We start from the raw sequence: 22,381 nt of genomic DNA on the forward strand, positions 1-22,381 counted from the left end.
TTATTGACAATGTCTTTTGCCTTGCAGACACTTTGCAATTTTATGAGGTCCCATTTGTCGATTCTTGATCTTACAGCACAAGCCATTGCTGTTCTATTCAGAATTTTTCCCCTGTATCCATATGTTTAAGGCTTCTCCCCACTTTCTCCTCTATTAGTTTCAGTGTCTCTGGTTTTATGTGGAGTTCCTTGATCCGCTTAGATTTGACCTTAGTAAAAGGAGATAAGAATGGATCAATTGGCATTCTTCTACATGATAACCTCCAGTTGTGCAGGCACTATTTGTTGAAAATGCTGTCTTTTTTCCACTAGATGGTTTTAGCTCCCTTGTCAAAGATCAAGTGACCATAGGTGTGTGGGTTCAACTCTGGGTCTTCAATTTTGTTCCATTGGTCTACTTGTCTGTCGCTATACCAGTACCATGCAGTTTTTATCACAATTGCTCTGTAGTACAGCTTGAGGTCAGGCATGGTGATTCCACCAGAGGTTCTTTTATCCTTGAGAAGAGTTTTTGCTATCCTAGGTTTTTGTTATTCAGATGAATATGCAAATTGCCCTTCCTAATTTGTTGAAGAATTGAGTTGGAATTTTGATGCGGATTGCATTGAATCTGTAGATTGCTTTTGGCAAGATAGCCATTTTTACTATAATGATCCTGTCAATCCATGAGCATGGGAGATCATTCCATCTTCTGAGATCTTCTTTAATTTCTTTCTTCAGAAACTTGAAGTTCTTATCATACAGATCTTTCACTTCCTTAGTTAGAGTCACGCCAAGGTATTTTATATTATTTGGGACTATTGTGAAGGGTGTTGTTTCCCTAATTTCTTTCTCAGCCTGTTTATCCTTTGTGTAGAGAAAGGCCATTGACTTGTTTGAGTTCATTTTATATCCAGCTACTTCATTGAAGTTATTTATCAGGTTTAGGAGTTCTCTAGTGGAATTTTTAGGGTCACTTATATATACTATCATATCATCTGCAAAAAGTGATATTTTGACTTCTTCCTTTCCAATTTGTATCCCCTTGATCTCCTTTTGTTGTCAAATTGCTCTGGCTAGGACTTCAAGTACAATGTTGAATAGGTAGGGAGAAAGTGGGCAGCCTTGTCTAGTCCATGATTTTAGTGGGAATGCTTCTAGCTTATCACTATTTACTTTGATGTTGGCTACTGGTTTGCTGTAGATTGCTTTTATCATGTTTAGGTGTGGACCTTGAATTCCTGATCTTTCCAAGACTTTTATCATGAATGGGTGTTGGATTTTGTCAAATGCTTTCTCTGCACCTAACGAGATGATCATGTGGTTTTTGTCTTTGAGTTTGTTTATGTAGTAGATTATGTTGATGGATTTCCGTATATTAAACCATCCCTGCATCCCTGGAATGAAATCTACGTGGTCAGGATGGATGATTGTTTTGATGTGTTCTTGGATTCAGTTAGCAAGAATTTTATTGAGGATTTTTGCATCGATATTCATAAGGGAAATTGGTCTGAAGTTCTCTATCTTTGTTGAGTCTTTCTGTGGTTTAGGTATCAGAGTAATTGTGGCTTCATAGAATGAACTGGATAGAGTACCTTCTGCTTCTATTTTGTGAAACAGTTTGTGAAGAACTGGAATTAGATCTTCTTTGAAGGTCTGATAGAAATCTGCACTGAACCCATCTGGTCCTGGGATTTTTTTGTTTGGGAGACTGTTAATGACTGCTTCTATTTCTTTAGGGGATATAGGACTGTTTAACCTGATCCTGATTTAACTTTGATACCTGGCATATGTCTAGAAATTTGTCCATTTCATCCAGGTTTTCCAGTTTTGTTGAGTATAGCCTTTTTTTTTTAGAAGGATCTGATGGTGTTTTGGATGTCTTCAGGATCTGTTGTTATGTCTCCCTTTTCATTTCTGGTTTTGTTAATTAGGATGCTGTCCCTGTGCCCTCTAGTGAGTCTAGCTAAGGGTTTATCTATCTTGTTGATTTTCTCAAACAACCAGCTCCTCGTTTGGTTGATTCTTTTGAATAGTTCTTCTTGTTTCCACTTGGTTGATTTTGTCCCTGAGTTTGATTATTTCCTGCCATCTACTCCTCTTGGGTGAATTTGCTTCCTTTTGTTCTAGAGCTTTTAGGTGTGTTGTCAAGCTGCTAGTGTGTGCTCTCTCTGGTTTCTTTTTGGAGGCACTCAGAGCTATGAGTTTCCCTCTTAGAAATGCTTTCATTGTGTCCCATAGGTTTGGGTATGTTGTGGCTTCATTTTCATTAAACTCTAAAAAGTCTTTAATTTCTTTCTTTATTCCTTCCTTGACCAAGGTATCATTGAGTAGAGTGTTGTTCAGTTTCCACGTGAATGTTGGCTTTCTATTATTAATGTTGTTAATGAAGATCAGCCTTAGTCCATGGTGATCTGATAGGATGCATGGGACAATTTCAATATTTTTGTATCTGTTGAGGCCTGTTTTGTGACCAATTATATGGCCAGTTTTGTAGAAGATACCATGAGGTGCTGAGAAGAAGGTAAATCCTTTTGTTTTAGGATAAAATGTTCTGTAAGTATCTGTTAAATCCATTTGATTCATAACTTCTGTTAGTTTCACTGTGTCCCTGTTTAGTTTCTGTTTCCATGATCTGTCCATTGATTGCAAGTGGTGTGTTGAAGTCTCCCACTATTATTGTGTGAGATGCAATGTGTGCTTTGAGCTCTACTAAAGTTTCTTTAATGAATGTGGCTGCCCTTGTATTTGGAGCATACATATTCAGAATTGAGAGTTCCTCTTGGAGGATTTTACCTTTGATGAGTATGAAGTGTCCCTCCTTGTCTTTTTTGATAACTTTGGGTTGGAAGTCGATTTTATTAGATATTAGAATGGCTACTCCAGCTTGTTTATTCAGACCATTTGCTTGGAAAATTGTTTTCCAGCCTTTCATTCTGAGGTAGTGTCTATCTTTTTCCCTGAGATGGGTTTCCTGTAAACAGCAAAGTGTTGGGTCCTGTTTGTGTAGCCAGTCTATTAGTCTATGTCTTTTTATTGGGGAGTTGAGTCCATTGATATTAAGAGATATTAAGGAAAAGTAATTGTTGCTTCCTATTATTTTTGTTGTTAGAGTTGGCATTCTGTTCTTGTGGCTGTTTTCTTTTAGGTTTGTTGAAGGATTACTTTCTTGCTTTTTCTAGTGCGTGGTTTCTGTCCTTGTATTTTTTTTTTTTCTGATATTATCCTTTGAAGGCCTGGATTCGCAGAAAGATAATGTGTGAATTTGGTTTTGTCGTGGAATACTTTGATTTCTACATCTATGGTAACTGAAAGTTTGGCTGGGTACAGTAGCCTGGGCTGGCATTTGTGTTCTCTTAGTGTCTGTATAACACCTGTCCAGGATCTTCTGGCTTTCATAGTCTCTGGTGAAAAGTCTGGTGTAATTCTGATAGGCCTGCCTTTATATGTTACTTGACCTTTTTCCCTTACTGCTTTTAATATTCTATCTTTATTTAGTGTGTTTGTTGTTCTGATTATTATGTGTCGGGAGGAATTTCTTTTCTGCTCCAGTCTATTTGGAGTTCTGTAGGCTTCTTGTATGTTCATGGGCATCTCTTTCTTTAAGTTTGGGAAGTTTTCTTCTATAATTTTGTTTAAGATGTTTGCTGGCCCTTTAAGTTGAAAATCTTCATTCTCATCCACTCCTATTATCCGTAGGTTTGGTCTTCTCATTGTGTCCTGGATTTCCTGGATGTTTTGAGTTAGGACCTTTTTGCATTTTGCATTTTCCTTGATTGTTGTGCCGATGTTCTCTATGGAATCTTCTGCACCTGAGATTCTCTCTTCCATCTCTTGTATTCTGTTGCTGATGCTGGCATCTATGGTTCCAGATTTCTTTCCTAGGGTTTCTATCTCCAGCATTGCCTCACTTTGGGTTTTCTTTATTGTGTCTACTTCCCTTTTTAGGTTTTCTTTATTGTGTCTAGTATGGTTCTGTTCATTTCAATCTCCTGTTTGGATGTGCTTTCCTGTTTTTCTTTAAGGACTTCTACCTGTTTGGTTGTGTATTCCTGTTTTTCTTTAAGGACTTGTAACTCTTTAACAGTGTTCTCCTGTATTTCTTTAAGTGAGTTATTAAAGTCCTTCTTGATGTCCTCTACCATCATCATGAGATATGCTTTTAAATCCGGGTCTAGGTTTTCGGGTGTGTTGGGGTGCCCAGAACTGGGTGAGGTGGGAGTGCTGCGTTCTGATGATGGTGAGTGGTCTTCGTTTCTGTTAGTAAGATTCTTACGTTTGCCTTTCGCTATCTGGTAGTCTCTGGAGTTAGTTGTTATAGTTGTCTCTGTTAGAGCTTGTTCCTCCCGTGATTCTGTTACCCTCTATCAGCAGACCTGGAAGACTAGCTCTCTCGTAAGTTTCAGTGGTTAGAGCACTCTCTGCAGGCAAGCTCTCCTCCTCTTGCAGAGAAGGTATACAGATATCTGGCATTCGGGCCTGCCTCCTGGCAGAAGATGAAGGTCTGAAACAGGGCCTGACCCAGGCGCTGTTAGCTTCTGTAATCCACACTCTCACCTGCGCAGACTAGTCTCAGAGGGATCCAGGAACCAAGATGGCTTCCTCAGGTGTTCCGGAAAAGCCCTCCCGGGCAGGGAGGACACTTGTCCTCTGGCAGGGAAGGTGCCCAGATGTCTGGATCCCGAAATGGGGTCTGCCTCAGAAGCTGTCCTCTAGGGACCTTGGGAGTGTCCTCCGACTCCTCGCCCAGGTGACCCGGTGCTGGCATCGACTGGAAGAGACTTGTGACCCTGGTCAGACCCGGTTTTCTGCTTCCCTAATGCTGGTCCCACGTGATTGGAATGGAACAGAAGTTGTGTTCCACTCACCGGTGGTCCTAAGATCAAGTGGAGAGTCCTCTCAGGACCTTGGGGGTGTCTGCCGACTCTGCGCCCAAGGTGACCTGGTGCTGGTGCTGACCGGAAGGGATTTGTGACCCTGATCAGGCCGGGTTTTCTGACATAAGCTCATTTTTAACACTGGGATCCCAGCTATCAGCACTATTTCAGAACCTTTAGCAAATGGGGCCTTCAAAGAGGCCCGATTTGTGTATCATTCTGCTTCCTGGTAAGGTTCTTCTGCGTTTGCCACACATCCACACTACCCCAAGTTGTTCTATGCACAGTTAGAACCCCTCGGAAACTAACTGAAAGTAACTCTTTTCCCGCTCAAGGAGCTTCTGTTGGGTACTGATCACAATGCCAAGTCACTAAGACACAAGGCTTGTGGAATAAATGCGTAGTCTTATACACTCTAAACTCCACTACAGAAATGGTTAAGGCTTCCCTGTATCAGAACTCTTCTTCAACTGTGTAAGTAATCTACAAAGTATCTGCTAATGGCTGTCTTCCAGATAACCCGGCTCCATGTCAAAGGGCTAAAACCCTGGCCTTACATTCTGTCACATCAGTGTGCTTACCCTAGAAATGAGGTTTCCTAAAAGCCCCTGTGCTTCTGTTTCCATGAGGACTGGCCAGAGGGAAACTGCAAGGCAGAATGAACCAATAGCCTTTGCATGCCAACATAGTCATGGGCAAACACAGTGCCAAGAAAGACCCAGAGCAGCTTGGGGAGCCGGGCTGGCTGTTGCCTTGGTGTGTGGCTCATCTTCCCAGCTGTGAGCCAACCCTGCTGATCAAGGCAACTCCAGTCCTCTGTGAAAGTCTCTCATTCAGCTCACTGGGCTGCTACTACAGAGTTCCCAGAGATTTCCACTGACCTGTTTATAAGCTCCCCTTCATGGTCTCATCTCAATGGCAGTACCTGGCTTCACAGATTCCCTTTCAATGTCTGACCTTCCCACCTATAGCAATGTTCCACACAGACTGCTGGAAGACCTCTTCCCTGATCCTCTGACTTAACTTTCCCTTTTATACAAGCCCTAACTCCAGGAAACCCCTTATTCTCAAAAGGATTCAAAGCATCTACTACATTCATAAATAAAGCAAGCCTGGGGTACAACCTTGTTGACATTTTTACCTTTTATATCATGTCACCTTTACCTTTTGTATCTTCCCATTATATAGTGACACATAGGTTCATTTTCAGTCAATTTATCAGTGGGTAAATTCATTACCTCAGTCCCTATTATAATTCTGAGAATTAACCATATTAATTTAATCAAAGTTAAAGCTACTACAGCTAAACAGTCAGGACTCATGGGCTCCCAGCTCAACAAACCAGACTCTGCTTCAAGAAAACAAGGTGAAAAGAAACTGAGCAAGACACAGACCTCTACACTTAGACCCACACATGTGCACTTAGACCCACACACACACACACACATGCAAGCACGCACGCGCACACTTTAAACAAGGTTTAAAAAAGAAATGAATGAAGAAATACTCTTATTAACCTTAGAGAAATAAAAGCTGGTAAGAGATTCTCTACTCGATAGATACCCCACATTTAAGTAGGATCCAAAGCTCAGAGCACCAAAAGAACAGTATATATTTGATTAAAAACATGACAAAATAAATTCTATTTCTATACTCACTGCATTATAGACTTGAAGATTTGCTACAGTCTAAGACTCAGTGTTTTCAACCTCTGCAAAAAAGACAAATTAACTTATAAAACAATGAGCAAGCATAAACCAGGAAAATGTTCACACTGAGAAATGCTAAAGGGTCAAGGATTTCACCTTGGTATCTTACTTCAGCCTCCAACTCCCAAACTCCATAACTCTTTAAGAACCAGGAACACAGTGGGTGGCATGTAACTTGTCACTGCCAAACTCCATCAACTGTGGATGCTTTATTATCTGAAAGATGGGTGTGGAGGGCCAGAGGAAGGCAGCTTCCTGGAGAAGGGAGGAAGAACAGAGCAGTGGCCCTGCCTGGTCTGGACTGACCTCTTCCCACAAATTAATGCTGTGCATTTTTACATTAGATAAGTTAATTCTTTCTCCTTGAGATCTTACACCTCCTTCTCCTGCCAGCAGAGCTCTCTCTCCAGGGCAGTGCTCAAAGGCAATGTATTTCCTTGCCTCAACTCATCACACTGCATTCCTTGGCCTTTTCATTCTCTCCAGCATGTCCCAGTTTTATCCTTCCTCCTCCACTTACCCACTAAATTTGTGCAATTTATTACTTTAAAAAAAAAAAAAGAACTACAAGAGATGTGCCCAGTGTACAAGAATACACCATCGGGTACCATGTGCAGCCCTGCAACATCATTTTGCAGTATCAGAGGTCTTCAGGGTGCAGAAATGTTGTAGCTGGCTGCACATTGCTCTTTCTGTGGGAAAATACAATATGTGAGGGGTGAAACAGGGTCTCACTCTGTTGTCCAGGTTTGCCTCAAACTCACAGCTAGCCTCCTCCTGCCTCAGCCTATTGAATCCTGGGATGACCATAGCTCAGATACACATTTTTATAAAGATAAAGGAAACCTTGTCACTCAAATATCTACTAAATAACACTGTATTCCCACATATGCAAAGGATATTCATTATATTTATTCATCTATTTTATTTTTACAGTCTCGCACAATTACTTCTCTTAATGAAATTATATATGAGTGGTCTCAGTATAAACCCCGAGCTAGGACTTAAGCAGAACCTACAATTACAATTAAAAGAATGCAAGGGACACTACACTGCTTGGCCCAGAGACTGGACAGTGCTGGAAGTGAAGGGAGGAGAGCACACAGTGACCCTCCCACTGGAGCAGCCCACGGCCCCTCACTAGCCGGTCAGCACACCATGTGGGATTCAGGCCCAGTTTCCATTTGACTGTTTGGGGTTTTGTTTGACTCTAGGTTTAGGGGTTGTTTTGTTTTGTTATTTGGTTAGTTTTCATCTTTAGGATCTCTTAAGAGAAGTCAAAAAATCTGGAGTTTTTAAAAGATGAAATCTGAAATTTTTTACTGACTTTTTTTTCCCAAACACTGTTTTGTGAAAGACAGACAAAATATCTTGCTGGCCTACATTCACCCACAAACTGTCAGCTTACAACTTCAAACTCAGGGCATAAACTCCTAGTACTTTGTGTGAACCAATTCCCCAGGCCCTGTGTAGTTCAGGTAGAACTGTGGGGGAGGGGGATGACCCTCGCCAATTCCCCATTCCCTGTGTAGTTCAGGTAGAACTGTGGGGGAGGGGGATGACCCTGGCCAATTCCCCAGGCCCTGTGTAGTTCAGGTAGAGCTGTGGGGGGGTGGGGGGGGACTGACCCTGGCCAATTCCCCATTCCCTGTGTAGTTCAGGTAGAACTGGGGGGGGGGGGATGACCCTCGCCAATTCCCCATTCCCTGTGTAGTTCAGGTAGAACTGTGGGGGGGAGGGGGGATGACCCTCACCAATTCCCCATTCCCTGTGTAGTTCAGGTAGAGCTGTGGGGGGGGGGGGGGGGGATGACCCTCGAGGTTTTATTCTTTCTACTTTAGTCTGAGGTAATTGTACTTCTTGGCTGAGAGCCTGCATGTTGATTGTTGTGGATTAATGGAAGGAATTAAAGTCCTAATGTGTGACAAGAGCAGCCATCATCTGCCCAGCATACAAGCAAAGGGAACTGACAGACAGACAACTATGATAGGCAAGTCTTCCCAACAAAAGGTGAGGAGACAGAGACCAGTGCGTGGACTCAGCGGTTCTGAGTGGAAAGGGCATCCTGAGGACGATCAACTTGACAGACAGGCTTAACAAGCAGGACAGTTTACTCCAAGCAGGTGGAAAGAGACAGGCCACCAACGTAAGATGGCGTTAGTAGGGAGCTGGAGAGGTGGCTCAGGATCCTTTGCCTTACAGAGGACTGGAGCATGGCTCCGAGTAACCACATCAGGCAGCTCACACTGCCTGTAACTCCGGGGGACCTGATGCCCTCTTCTGGTCTCCATGCACATCCATGTGAGCACATCCATGTGAGCACACACAGGAACACACCAGATACACAGACATGAGCAAATTTTTTTGAACTAAAAATGAAGATAAAAAGATCTGGCCTTCTCGCACCAGGCCTGAGTTAAAAAGAACCAAGCACATGTCTAGATCTAACAGTGCACGTGTGAAGGGACTCACACAATGGGTTTCCTCTATCCCCAGCCAGGCTTGCCCCAACCCCCAGCAGAGAGGTTAGCTCTCAGGCATAAGTCCTACCCGGTGAGAAGGTACTCTACACCCCTGACACAAGCAAGGAGGATGCCTAGGGCAGAGCTAAGGATGGCGCTGAAGCACCTTCTCCTCTTCGCAGGGACAATACTTGTAGCAGGACAGCTTCCTCACGGTAGTCATGACTCCTGGGCAATAACCAAGAGGTGCAGAGCGCCAAGGCCCCATTCCTGGCTGGACCCTCCCAGCCTCACGACCTGGGCCAGCTCCTCACTAATTGCTTCTTGTATTTATGTGTGTGACAACACCAGGCTCTGGCTTGGGATTTCTCAAAGTGCACTTGCCAATACAAACACTCCACATCCACGATAAAACAGAGTAATTTAAAACAGGCCTGGTTATCCGATTAGCTGGTCACCTCCTATTTGCACTACCCAGCTGTGGGGCATTTTCAATTACTGTGCCTCTTCGGGGTTTAACTTAAAAATCTAATCTCCACTTTTTATGGGAGTTATAGTAATCATGTAGGCAGGCAGGTGTGGGGAAAGGATGGGCTTTATAGGGAATGAAGTTAGCTCTTGGAAGGCAAAATTTGCCACTTACCAATGTTAACCAGTAAAATGACAAAGGTGAGTCATATTTTGTAGTCTCTTGTAAGTAGCATATAATTATTACAAACTGACTGTGTAAAGAATAACCCATGAGAAACGCTTAGAACCTGCATTATGTAACAACAAACTATGGTGTCTTTATAGTTACTGTGAGAAAACTGGAGAGTGTAAAGGTTCCCATGGAAGTGTGGGCAGGAATCGCACTACTGAGAAGAAAACAGGATGGTGGCGGATATTTTGCCATCTGGTCAGTCATCCACGAGGAGGGCTCTTCTGGGGTATCTGCTTCCTAGGACATTTCCAACTATTTGTTACGAGGGCTCATAGCTCTAATTAACACAGATTAAATAGCACAGGGGAAATGAGTCAGCTAGAGGAGATATCAGAGTAGTCCCCAGTGCTGAGGAGTTGACAGGAGACAGGAGGCAGAGTCTAGACACTATAAACACTCAAATGAGACCCAAAGAGTAACAAGAGTTAGCTAAAGGTGACAAGCATTCTAGAGACAAGAGCACAAACAGGAAGCGCGGCCACACCACCAAGCCAGGTAACCACCCGAGCTTCATCTTCCTAGAACCCTGGGAATGACACGGACAGGAGACTGTGAGGGAAAAGGCCATGGAAACCAGGCAGATCGTGAAGCCGCAGCAACCATTCACTCTCCACCCTGAAGACAAAAGGGAAGTTACTGATGGCTGGGACGGCCACGGTCGAACATTGCTCTGCCAAAGAACTACAAGAAACTCAAAATCACACACAGGAAGAACTTTTATCTTGGAAGACATAACTCTGCCCCTCATAAAACTACACAAAAACAAAATGGTGAGAGTCCCTGGTTCCAGTAATTTGAAAATGTAGCATAATCAAGATGCAGCTATGTGGCTCAGGCAAAGCTGACTTCCCGTAAAGAAATCCTCATTCCTCCCACACGCTCACTTCTTGCCTCACCTCCACCGCGCTCAAGTCCACTCGGCCTTTGGTGCTTATTTAGAACAAACTAAGTTTACTCAACAAAATGAGACTTTGCTATTGACGAGAGGAAAGCCAGACATGCAAGCCAAGTAACTGAAAAATTAATGCTAACAGATGAGAGCCAGTTCTGACCCCAGGGTCAACCAAAACTAATCTTAGATGTTTTGCCAATGGCCATTAAATTGTAAGAATGTCTGCAAGCAGTATTCTAAACTAGAAAGTCTGAGAACCTCCCAGGGCAAGGTGTAAGCATGACCATCATGACAATCATTACACTCAGGCATATCTCTAAATTAGCCTTTTAACATAAATGATTCCATTAAGCATAAAATGCAAGGATTAAAATTTCAAACATCCAGTGAAATCAAAAGGTGGTGAAAACCACTGGCCGAGCACCAGAAGCTCAGCTGTTCCAGACATACAACATGCGCTTCCGACTTGAAGCAATACTTTTTAGGGTCTATGGATAGAAAAGTGGAAGGTACAGGACCACTTTTTATGGGAGTTTATGGGCATGGCTCAGCAGTTAAGGCCGAGTGCTGTTCATGCTGAGGACATGGTTTCAGTGCCCCACACCCACAAGGAGGCTAAGGACAATCTGTAACTCCAGTCCCCAGGGATCACATACTCTCTTCTGACTCCATGGGCATCAGGAGCACACACACAGTGCACATATATACATGCAAGCAAAACATGCATTCATATAGAGGCAAAGGAAATAACTCCCTTTAAAAAAAAAAAAGAGAGAGAAAAGAAAAAGTTCTTTGTTAAAATCAACCTTTAAAAAAATCAAGATTTTTGAGGAAAGTGATTGGTCACAAAACTTTACAACAAAATAAATAACTACATTTCTTTTTGTTGTTTGTTTGTTTTTTGAGACAGGGTTTCTTTGTGTAGCCCTGGCTGTCCTAGAACTCACTTTGTAGACCAGGCTGGCCTCAAACTCAGAAATTCGCCTGCCTCTGCCTCCCCAGTGCTGGGATGAAAGGCATGCGCCACCATGCCCAGTAATAACTACATTTCTAAAAATATGTACATGTCTAATAATATTTAGAAACAGAGGCATCTATCATTATTCTAGATAATTCTTACATGAGCATAAAGAAACCTTACAATATAATAATATTAAAGCTATTAGGGGAAGCATCAACTACTTCTCTTAAGGGTTTTTCTTCCAGTAAGGGCATCTCAGCTTTCCATATTTTCTGAAAATCGTTAAATTAATATTTCAAAGCATGCTTTGGGTATTTGTGATTCACCAACTTGCTTAATTTTCCTAAAACAAACAAACAAAAAAAAACTAAATGATTTTCTAAAACACTACTACTTCAGTTTCTAGAAAGATGGTGTGGTGGTTAGGAGAACTGGCTGCTCTTGAGGAAAACCTGCGTTTGATTCCCAGCACCCACATAGCACCTTACAACTGTCTCTAACTCCAGGTCCAGGGGGTCTGTTGTTGCCCTCTTCTGGCCTCAACAGACCCTGGATATGTACATGGATACAGATACACACACAGGCAAAACACACATTTGCATAAAATTATAAACATAATTTTAACAAACCTACCACTTCAAAAATGACCATATTTTCTATTGCCACTATTATTTATTTGTTAAACAATGTAAAAGAATTACACAGTAAGGAATGATGAGACTGGAAACCAAGATATTCATTCTTTCATTCATTTCTTCTTTAAACAAACATTTGAGACAACAAATGCTAATAATAATAATAATGTTTTGAAGAAACACATTTCTATATTTGATCAAATTTGAGATGCTATTAATCATAAGACCAATTCTTAATGAAAGAGGAAAATGCTTCAAATTTTTTCCTATTTAGTAAAGTTTGATAATTCTCTCTGCCCTAAGTACATTGTTGGGCATTTTCTATGGCAATATTTAGCTTAGAACATAACAAGGCTAAATCAACTTTTGATTGTTTTGTTTTTTAGCCCAGGCTAGCCCTGAGCTCACTCACAGAGATCCACCTGCTTCTCCCTCTCAAGGGTTAGAATCAAAGGTATGCACCACCACACCTGGCCTTCTTCTATTTTTGAGTATCTTTGCCTTTTTTTTTTAAAGATTTATTTATTGATTATATGTTAGTACACTGTAGCTGTCTTCAGACACACCAGAAGAGGGCATCAGGTCTCATTACAGAAGGATGTGAGCCACTATGTGGTTGCTGGGATTTGAACTCAGGACCTTCGGAAGAGCAGCCAGTGCTCTTAACCTTTGAGCCATCTCTCCAGCCCATATCTTTCCTTTTTAACCCTCACAAAACACTTGGTTGTTAGTTCTAAAGAAATGTTAGTGAAATTAGGAGTTTTACCAATAGAAAATGTTGATTTCATGAATTCCTAATTTATTTCTCTACTTAGGTTCTGTCTTTTGTTTTATTTTGCTTTTGATTCAGTGCCAAATAATACTGAGATCTTTTCATTTTAAGTGACAATTAAATCCTACAAATGTCATCCTGACACTGTTGAAGTGGCAACATGGTGTCCAATATAACCAGTGTGCACAGACCCAAGTATGGGTCACCTGACTGAGTGAGATTGGAAGAGATCACTGACTGGTAGCTGAAGTTCCCATTTCAAAGCTACCAAAATATGAGCAGGTTCATGTCGTAGAACCACAGCAAACACGCGTGTAGCATGACAAGGTAAGCACCATCTGGAAGCATGCATTACCATGGGGAAACCTGCAAGTCAAGCCGACCATGTGCTTCTAAATAAGGAAACTGAGACAAGGTAGATAAAGTAACTTGCCCCACGTCACAAAGTGGCATGAAGGCAAGTGAGCTGTCCAGAGAAAATTTCCTTGATCATCAAGTCCCGCTGCTTGAATGATCAGTGACAGGCTCTGCGGTCTGAGCTAAGTCATAAAGAAAGAGGAGCACATCTGCTGACGTACAAAAGAAGGGAACGAGCGGGTGGCAATGGAATTCTGTTCTCGGATCAAAATATTACAGTCTTTACAGCAAACCCTTAGTCCTACTGGAAAGGATGCTGTGCCTGGAAAGAGTCACACTGCACAGGGCCATCCTCAGCTAGCTGCTTCAGACACCATTTGGGACAAGATGCAGATCTATGTCAACTTCCTACTGTAAAACTGCCTTACCCAAGGGTGGGTATCACATGAGTACAAACACGGTGACATGACCTGACACAAATATCATGGTCAGTGGTCTACACTTCTGAAGCAGACCACAGGAGTTTCCCTTTAACCTCTATGGAGAAAATGGTGCTTTATGAGCAAGAAGACTGGAGTCAGAAGATGAGAGCAAACGCAATACACTGAGGGAACACTGGCACACTGAGAACTGCCTCCTTAATGAGATTACTATGTGTACACTCCAGAAGCCCTCCACCCCACACTGCACGCACGCATGCGCACACACACACAGCCAATGTTGTTGCTTGCCGACTTCCAGCTAAGTCCACTGTGGTTCTGAATTCTAAGTATAACTTTTTATTTCTAAGAAGTTGTTCTGAGTTCTAAGAGTAACTTTCTATTTCCTATTTCCCTTTTCAGACAGTGGCGAAAATCCAAACGTTGCTCTGTCCTGACCCTGCAGGCATTCTGACTCTCTCTGAACCCCCTGCACATCTGCAGCTGTGGCAATAGCTTCGCTTTAATTCCTGAGCGAGTCTGTCTTCTCAACCTCTAACTCTAAAAGCCTACCATTCTTCTCTTTTACACTTTTCCCAATGCCTGCTGAAATCCCCACTTTTCCTCTCCTGTTGTTTTTCTTCTTAAACACCAATAAAATCAACCTTGAGTATTCCTCTGAGTCTATTTTAAACTCTTTGTTGATATTTAGTTGCTGTACATTGAAGTAGAAATTTCTGGTTTCTTGCTGAGCAGACACAGGTGAGAGGATGTCTTGCTGAAGCAGACAGGTGAAAGCTCGCATAATTAGGAAGAATATAACCCCCACAAACAATGTGCCAACCTCTTGCATTGGTTTGCCTTGCTCCACTTTGCTAGTCTTCGCTGATGACATGCTTACAGTGGTTCACCTTGCACGGTGTCACTGTTCTTCACTTGCCGTGACTTTATAGAGAATAACTCACTGAAGACCTCGTGATATTCCAGCAGCTTCTTGCTGCTTCTGAGGACTCGTGCTGATTCAGCAGAGCCTTTTGGTATCTTTTGGATCAAGCCACCACTACTAATTCCTGTCTGGTATTTGCTGATTAGACTGGACTTGGACCGGACTGCTGATACTCTGACAACAAAGATTGGGAGCTCCCCAAAGAACTACTTCTAAACGGGTCCATACTGCCTATTTCCTATTAACTTTTCTTTTCTCCTACCTCTGGTAGGTGGGTAGAAGGGAGGCTGAAGCATCTAAGAACCCTAATTAAAATAAGTTATGAGACAGCCAAGCCTACATGACATGTATTCATGAGTATGCACGAGGAGATCAAAGGACTTTATGGTGTTAGCTCTCGCCCACAAGCTTACCTGGGTTCAAGGATGGAACCCATATTGCCCAGCTTGCATAGTGGTTTTGTTGTTGCTGTCTGCTTTCTTGCTTGCTTATTTGTTTTTTACATCCTTCCTCCTCTCTCCCTCCCCTCGGTCCCTCCCCTCTTCCTCTCCTCGTCCCTCCCCTCTCCCACCCCTTTCCCCATCCACTCCTCCCTTTCTCTTCAGAAAAGAGCAGGCCTTCCATGGATATCAATGAGCCATGGCACATCGAGTTTCAGTAAGGCTGCACCTCCTCCCCTATTACAGCTGGACAAGGCAGCCCAGTAGGAGGAAAGGCAGGCAACAGAATCAGGGACAGTTCCTGCTCCTACAAGACCAAGCTACATAACTATACATATGCACCGGGAGCCTAGGTCAGTCCCACACAGGTTCCCTGGTTGGAGGTTCAGTCTCTGTGAGCTACTATGGACCCAGGTTAGTTCTGTGGGTTCTCTTGTGGTGTCCTTGACCCCTCTGGCCCCTTCAACTTTTCATCGCACTCTTCTGCAGAATTCCCCAAGTTCTCCCTGATGTTTGGCTGTGGATCTCTGATCTGCTTCCATCAGTTCCTGTGTGAAGGAATGGCAAGTGTTTTTACCTGCAGAGCAAGTACGTCAGCTCCATCTTAAATTGTTTTATCTGCAATCTTAAAACGTATGAAAGAGACCACAAGACTCCTAGTGACACTGCTGGATCCTCCCTATACTGGACAACTCAAAAAACTTCACTACCACTGACCAATTCATGAAAGACATACAACTGTCAGAGTTCTTTTTTAAAAAAAGAATTATTTTATATATGTGAGTACACTGTAGCTGTCTACAGACACACCAGAAGAAGTCATCAGATCCCATTACAGATGGTTGTGAGCCACCATGTGGTTGCTGAGACTTGAACTCAGGACCTCTGGAAGAGCAGTCAGTGCTCTTAACCACTCAGCCATCTCTCTAGCCCTGTCACAGTTCTTATAATACACACACTTAGGAAGATATGTAATAAAAACTTGTGGTACCACAGGGTGCTGGCAAGCAGAGGACACCCAGACGCCCTCCCACCACATGTGTGGGTCAACAGCCCTGCTGCAGCAGTCATCTGTGTCCATGGCCCATGTTGCCACCAAAGACCACATGGACATCCCTGGGCTGGGCTGCTGCTTGGGACTTGCTGATGTCCAAGGGCTGTACAGAGCCGGCCCCACCCCTTACCAGCTTCAGCACTTGAAAGAGCTAGCCCCTGAACCTCACCTGCACAACACACTAGAGCTGGCCCTGGTGACAAAGGCCTGAGTGAGCCCTCCCCAAGGGTATGAGGGCAGGAGAGCTGCCCAAGCCCCACAGCTGCAGCACTGGGAGAACTAACTGGACTGGTGTTGGAGAACTGGCCTTGATAGTGTGGGCACAGGACTGGTGAACTGACCACCTCCACTTCTACGTAGGCCCAGATCCCAGAGCTGTGAGTTGGCCCACTCCAACATCTATCTACCCCATCTATGATCTGTTGGACCCTAAAGGAGCCGGTCCTGCACAGGGCAACAACAGAATATCCAAGAGGAGCGATGATTCACTACTGATAATATAGCAGAAGCCAGAGCCCTGGAACCAGACCAATGACTCATTGCAGTGAACATTTGCAAGAAGGATGTCCGGACAAAAGGGCATACTGTGTGACACACTAACTGCTATGGTGAGAAATTTTGTTATTTAGTTTTGTTTTAGGGAGGTGTTTTTGTTTTCTTTTGAGGGGAGGTTGCAGGGCAGAGGTCAGATACAAAGGGACAGGGAGATGAGTGAGACATGTGAAATTCACAAAGAACCAACAAAAAGTTAAAGAGAGAGAGGAAAAAAACAACAATAACAACAAAGACGAGATGAGACAAGACAAGACAAGACAAGACAAGAGAAACCCATGTACTTGAGCCCATTTCTTACTTTCATAACAATGGAAAAGGTAAAAGTGAGAAAATCCAACCTGAGGATTTTACTCTGTCGCCTGCTCTATTTAGTCACCTAAAGTGCAGCTAGATTCCCAATCAGGGCCTGCACCCCTGACTCAGCAATTAAAAGCACGCGGCGCTGTTGTTGCAGAGGACCTCAGTTCAGTTCCCAGTGTCCACAGAGTGACTCACAACCATTTGTAACTCCAGTTCCAGACAATCTGACACCCATGGCCTCTGTGTGCACGAAGCACACATATGGTGCACACACATATACACAGGCAAGACACCCATGCACATAAAACAAAAAATAGTTTTAATTAACATATGATTTCAATGTGTTCAGTATTATGACTACTCAAACATAGAGACATGAGTCTTAAAATATGGTTCACTTATAAGGAGAAGAAACAACAGATTAATAACAGATGCAAATATTACATTTTCTCTCTTGACTTAATTTAAGAGTGGAATTAAATATGTATCACACTCTTAATAATGCTTCTGCCTCAGCAGGGCTCACCCAGACTTTCTCACACAGACTCAGACTCCTAGATAGTCTCTGTATTAGTCAGGGTTCTCTAGAGTCACAGAACTTATGGATAGTCTCTATATAGTAAAAGAATTTATTGATGACTTACAGTCGGCAGCCCAATTCCCAACAATGGTTCAGTCGCAGCTGTGAATGGAAGTCCAAGGATCTAGCAGTTACTCAGTCTCACACAGCAAGCAGGCGAAGGAGCAAGAGCTAGACTCCCTTCTTCCAGTGTCCTTATATTGTCTCCAGCAGAAGGTGTAGCCCAGATTAAAGGTGTGTTCCACCACACCTTTAATCCCAGATGAAAGGTGTAGCCCAGATTAAATCTCCTTAAACTCGGAGATTTAATCTTCTGGAATCCATAGCCACTATGTCTCAAGATCTCCATACCAAGATCCAGATAAGGATCTCCAAGCCTCCAGATAAGGGTCACTGGTGAGCCTTCCAATTCTGGATTGTAGTTCATTCCAAATATAGTCAAGTTGACAACCAAGAACAGCCACTACAATCCACCCCTTGTCAACTTGACACAAATAATATCTCATGTTCACATGAAACAATAACAAGTTTGTGAATACGCCTAACATGATATAACTATCACTCGTACAATCGCAAACGCATTTGTAAATTTACAATGGGGCATTCATATTACTTTATAATCCTCGTTTCTGCAACTGGTTACGTGGCCTTAATTGGTATTTATAACTACCTTCCTCTACTACCCATTCTGTATTTCCTTCACCTTCGGCCAGCACCTCAGCAGGTCTTGGCTCTTTTCCTGGAGGATTGACCCATACCTTCATTCCTGATGGGTCTGCGTCCTTTGTCATCCTGCTTGGATTAGGCTGTTGTAGTTTCCCATTGACTTTAATCACAGGACATGGTAGTACTAGGAGACGCCCTAAGGGATCTCCTACACTCCAGACATCTTGCTTACCTCCATTGTGAAGAGGTAATCCAATTTCCCCATGGTAATCTGGATCTATCACTCCTCCTAACACGGTTATTCCTTTTTTAGCCTGTTGGTTTAAGGGCATTAGAAGCCCAAAATGACCAGGGGGAAGTCTGAGCTTCCAATTCAATGGAATGTTTGTTGTAGCTCCTGGTAGGAGCACTCCCCTCTCTGGAGCTAAAACTTCTAAGCCAGCAGAACCTAGAGTTATGGGGACAGGAAGCAAAAATTTTCCTAGAGGGTCACTAGGAGTGATAGTAAGTGGAACTATTCCCTTTTCCACCCCTTGATTCCTGGACCCATGAATCCTGGCTATGGGTGAAACTGTACCATATATGGAGCGCTGATTCAAAGCATATACTGCCTTCTGAAGAACTCTACCCCAGCCTTCCAAGCTGTTACCACCTAATTGGCGCTGTAACTGTGTCTTCAAAAGGCCATTCCATCTTTCTATCAGGCCAGCTGCTTCAGGATGATGGGGAACGTGGTAAGACCAGTGAATTCCATGATCGTGGGCCCACTGTCGTACTTCTCTGGCTGTGAAATGAGTTCCTTGGTCAGAAGCAATACTGTGTGGAATACCATGACGATAGATAAGGCATTCTGTCAGCCCATGAATGGTGGTTTTAGCAGAGGCCTTACGTGCAGGAAAGGCAAATCCATAACCAGAATAAGTATCTACTCCAGTAAGAACAAAACGCTGTCCTTTCCACGAAGGAAGTGGTCCAATGTAGTCAACCTGCCACCAGGTTGCTGGCTGGTCACCTCGAGGAATGGTGCCATATCTGGGGCTCAGTGTTGGTTTCTGCTGTTGGCAGATCTGGCAATCAGCAGCAGCTGTAGCCAGGTCAGCCTTGGTGAGTGGAAGCCCGTGTTGCTGAGCCCAAGCATAACCTCCATCTCGACCACCATGGCCACTTTGTTCATGTGCCCATTGAGCAATGACAGGGATGGCTGGGGAGAGAGGCTGACTGTCCACAGAACGGGTCATCTTATCCACTTGATTATTGAACTCCTCCTCTCTAGGAGCCTGTTTTGCTTTGAGTCTGGTTACAGGTCTAGAAGAAACTATTGGTGGGCCTTGAGAAATATCAGTAGTGAAAGTCATTGCTGGTTTATCAGACTCTGCAAAATTAATTTCCTCATGTGGGGAAGGCATTATTTCAAGGGGTGGGGCTGAGGGTACTACTTCCTCAGGTGGGGCAAACCCTTGAGAATCTGAAGATTCAAAATTCTCAGCTTCAACATGGTCTTCCCACACATCCCCATCCCAAGTTATAGGATCCCATTCTTTGCCAATTAGTGCCCTTACTTTAACTGTCGACACATTCTGAGGCTGAGACTTAAATTTTCGCTGTAGTTCAGCCAACCTTACAATGAGGGTTTCAGTTTGATTTTCTGCAACTTGAGCTCTATTGCTGCAAGAGAGAAGATTCTCTTCAAGGACACACTTAGCAACTTTTAGATCGTTTACTTGTGTCTGGAGCCTTTCGATTTTATCACACAACTCCTTCCTTTCATTCATCATTTTTTCCCCAGATACTAAGAGCAGCCAGCCAGTAAAATCATTTTCTGATTTTTTCCCCATCTTGTAGAAAGCTTTGTGCACTGAATCACCTAATTCATTAAGAAAATCAAGGGCATTAGCTTCTTTAAGTTTGAAATATAGTTTCAACCATGGGTCTTCAAAATTCTCTGAGCTCCCAGGAGGGAGAGAATCTGGAGAGGTTTCAGTAGTTGAAAGTGCTGGTGACTCAACAAGCCAATTCCAGTATTTTAAAAGATTCATCCTTGTACTTCTGTTACTCTAGAACCACTCCTGGTACCAAATTCTGTATTAGTCAGGGTTCTCTAGAGTCACAGAACTTATGGATAGTCTCTATATAGTAAAAGAATTTATTGATGACTTACAGTCGGCAGCCCAATTCCCAACAATGGTTCAGTCGCAGCTGTGAATGGAAGTCCAAGGATCTAGCAGTTACTCAGTCTCACACAGCAAGCAGGCGAAGGAGCAAGAGCTAGACTCCCTTCTTCCAGTGTCCTTATATTGTCTCCAGCAGAAGGTGTAGCCCAGATTAAAGGTGTGTTCCACCACACCTTTAATCCCAGATGAAAGGTGTAGCCCAGATTAAATCTCCTTAAACTCGGAGATTTAATCTTCTGGAATCCATAGCCACTATGTCTCAAGATCTCCATACCAAGATCCAGATAAGGATCTCCAAGCCTCCAGATAAGGGTCACTGGTGAGCCTTCCAATTCTGGATTGTAGTTCATTCCAAATATAGTCAAGTTGACAACCAAGAACAGCCACTACAGTCTCTCTCATGTCTACACCTCTGATCACCAGGTACCCCAAAGATAATTAAAATAAATTACTCATATTTTACTTCAAAGCTGTGCTATAGAAGAAACAATAGGAAAACTAATCAAAATGTGCAGTGCCTTCAAAGTTTTTATTATTCTTTCTTAAATGCCAAATATCATAGCAACTCCAGGCTGCTTTTATGAACACAGAAAATATGTTGTGCAACATAAATCAGAGAAAACACTAAAAAGTCTGAAGTCAAACAAGGAATGTAAGCAGATGTTATGAGAAGGGTCTTTCTAAAGAGCAACAGGCGCTCACCACCACAGGCATGGCCGTCAGTCACCTACCTTCCCGTGCCGCCCAGCCCTCTCGTGGCAGATGACCACATCCTCCCACATCTCCAGCTTCTCAAATATCTGCAGGGCTGAGGAGGTGCATCCCAACTCAAACAGCAAACCTGCGAGCTGGCGCTGGAAAAACAGGAGCGAATCATCACATTTCTTGCAGTGAAGCAAATCCCTTTTACCTTCCAGCATCTACAACCTGCCTTTTAAAGGGCCATGTACTGTAGTATGTTAATCTCCTATGGAACTCAACCTCTACTATCTAGGAATTTGTGAGAACCACGTCTATTGCTTCAGTAAGCTTTTTTACAGGGGATGAAATACTAAAAACAAAACAGAAACTGATCAAAATACTCAGACCCAGAACTCAGAAAACCACATCAATTATTTCCTTCTTGTCTAAAGATTCTGTCCATGAGAACCTCTGATTTATGGAGGTCATGTCCCATAAATCAGGGTTTGAAGCTCCACAGGAGCAACACAGACAGCATAAAGCTCTCTGCCTAGCATGAGGACATCTCTGGCTGTCTCCAGCACTCCTGCTTATTCTAGACACATTCTAGCGATCGAGTCACTTAAGGTCACCGTTCCCGAGAGATCACAATAAGCAGGTTAGGCTAGGGCCAGTAAAATTCAACAATGAACAGACTGTGTTTTAAGTGGCCCTCCTACGGGCATGGACCACATATTAGGTGACATAAAGGAGATGGTGCCAGTGAGTAAGTGAGCACTGTGTTGCTTTCTCTGTTGAAGATCTCTTTACTGCTCTTTGTCACAGTCAAGAATTAAGAAGCTAATGGCAGCTTAGGCATGAGGCTTACATATTTAATCTCAATACTGGGAGGCAGACACAGGTGGATCTCTGTGTGTTGAAGGCCCACCTGGTCTATATATTGAGTTCCAGGATAGCCAGGGATATATATTGAGACTTTGTCTCAAAAAGAAAAGCGGACAGGGCTTAACAGTATTTCTGTGTACCACAAAATATAGGAGCATTTGGCAACTCCACAGCCTTGAATAAGATACAGGTTACAGGAGCAGCGACACAATTTGCTGCTCATGCAGGAAGTACTTGAGTATGTTTAATTCAAACGTGAAGAAACTCAGGATGGTATGTGGTTGGCCAGTGGTAAAGGCTTTGTTTTTGGCACTTATCTTTCAAATAATATACAAAGA

The 22,381-nt window shown here is 43.1% G+C and overlaps 1 protein-coding gene across 3 annotated transcripts in view; it reads right to left on the bottom strand.

Annotated features, from left to right (window-relative positions):
* Window positions 1-22,381, bottom strand: part of Ttc27 (tetratricopeptide repeat domain 27) — a 156,535-nt gene that overhangs the window by 74,777 nt on the left and 59,377 nt on the right. For all 3 annotated transcript variants that reach the window (XM_021186245.2, XM_021186244.3, XM_021186243.3), the window contains exon 12: window positions 21,209-21,331. In XM_021186245.2, coding sequence (XP_021041904.1) covers window positions 21,209-21,331 — 123 coding nt within the window. The remainder of the gene's footprint in view (window positions 1-21,208; window positions 21,332-22,381) is intronic.

This window comes from Mus caroli, unplaced genomic scaffold (genome assembly GCF_978045245.1).
Source record: "Mus caroli unplaced genomic scaffold, Mus_caroli_1 scaffold_18, whole genome shotgun sequence".
Lineage (NCBI taxonomy): Eukaryota > Metazoa > Chordata > Mammalia > Rodentia > Muridae > Mus > Mus caroli.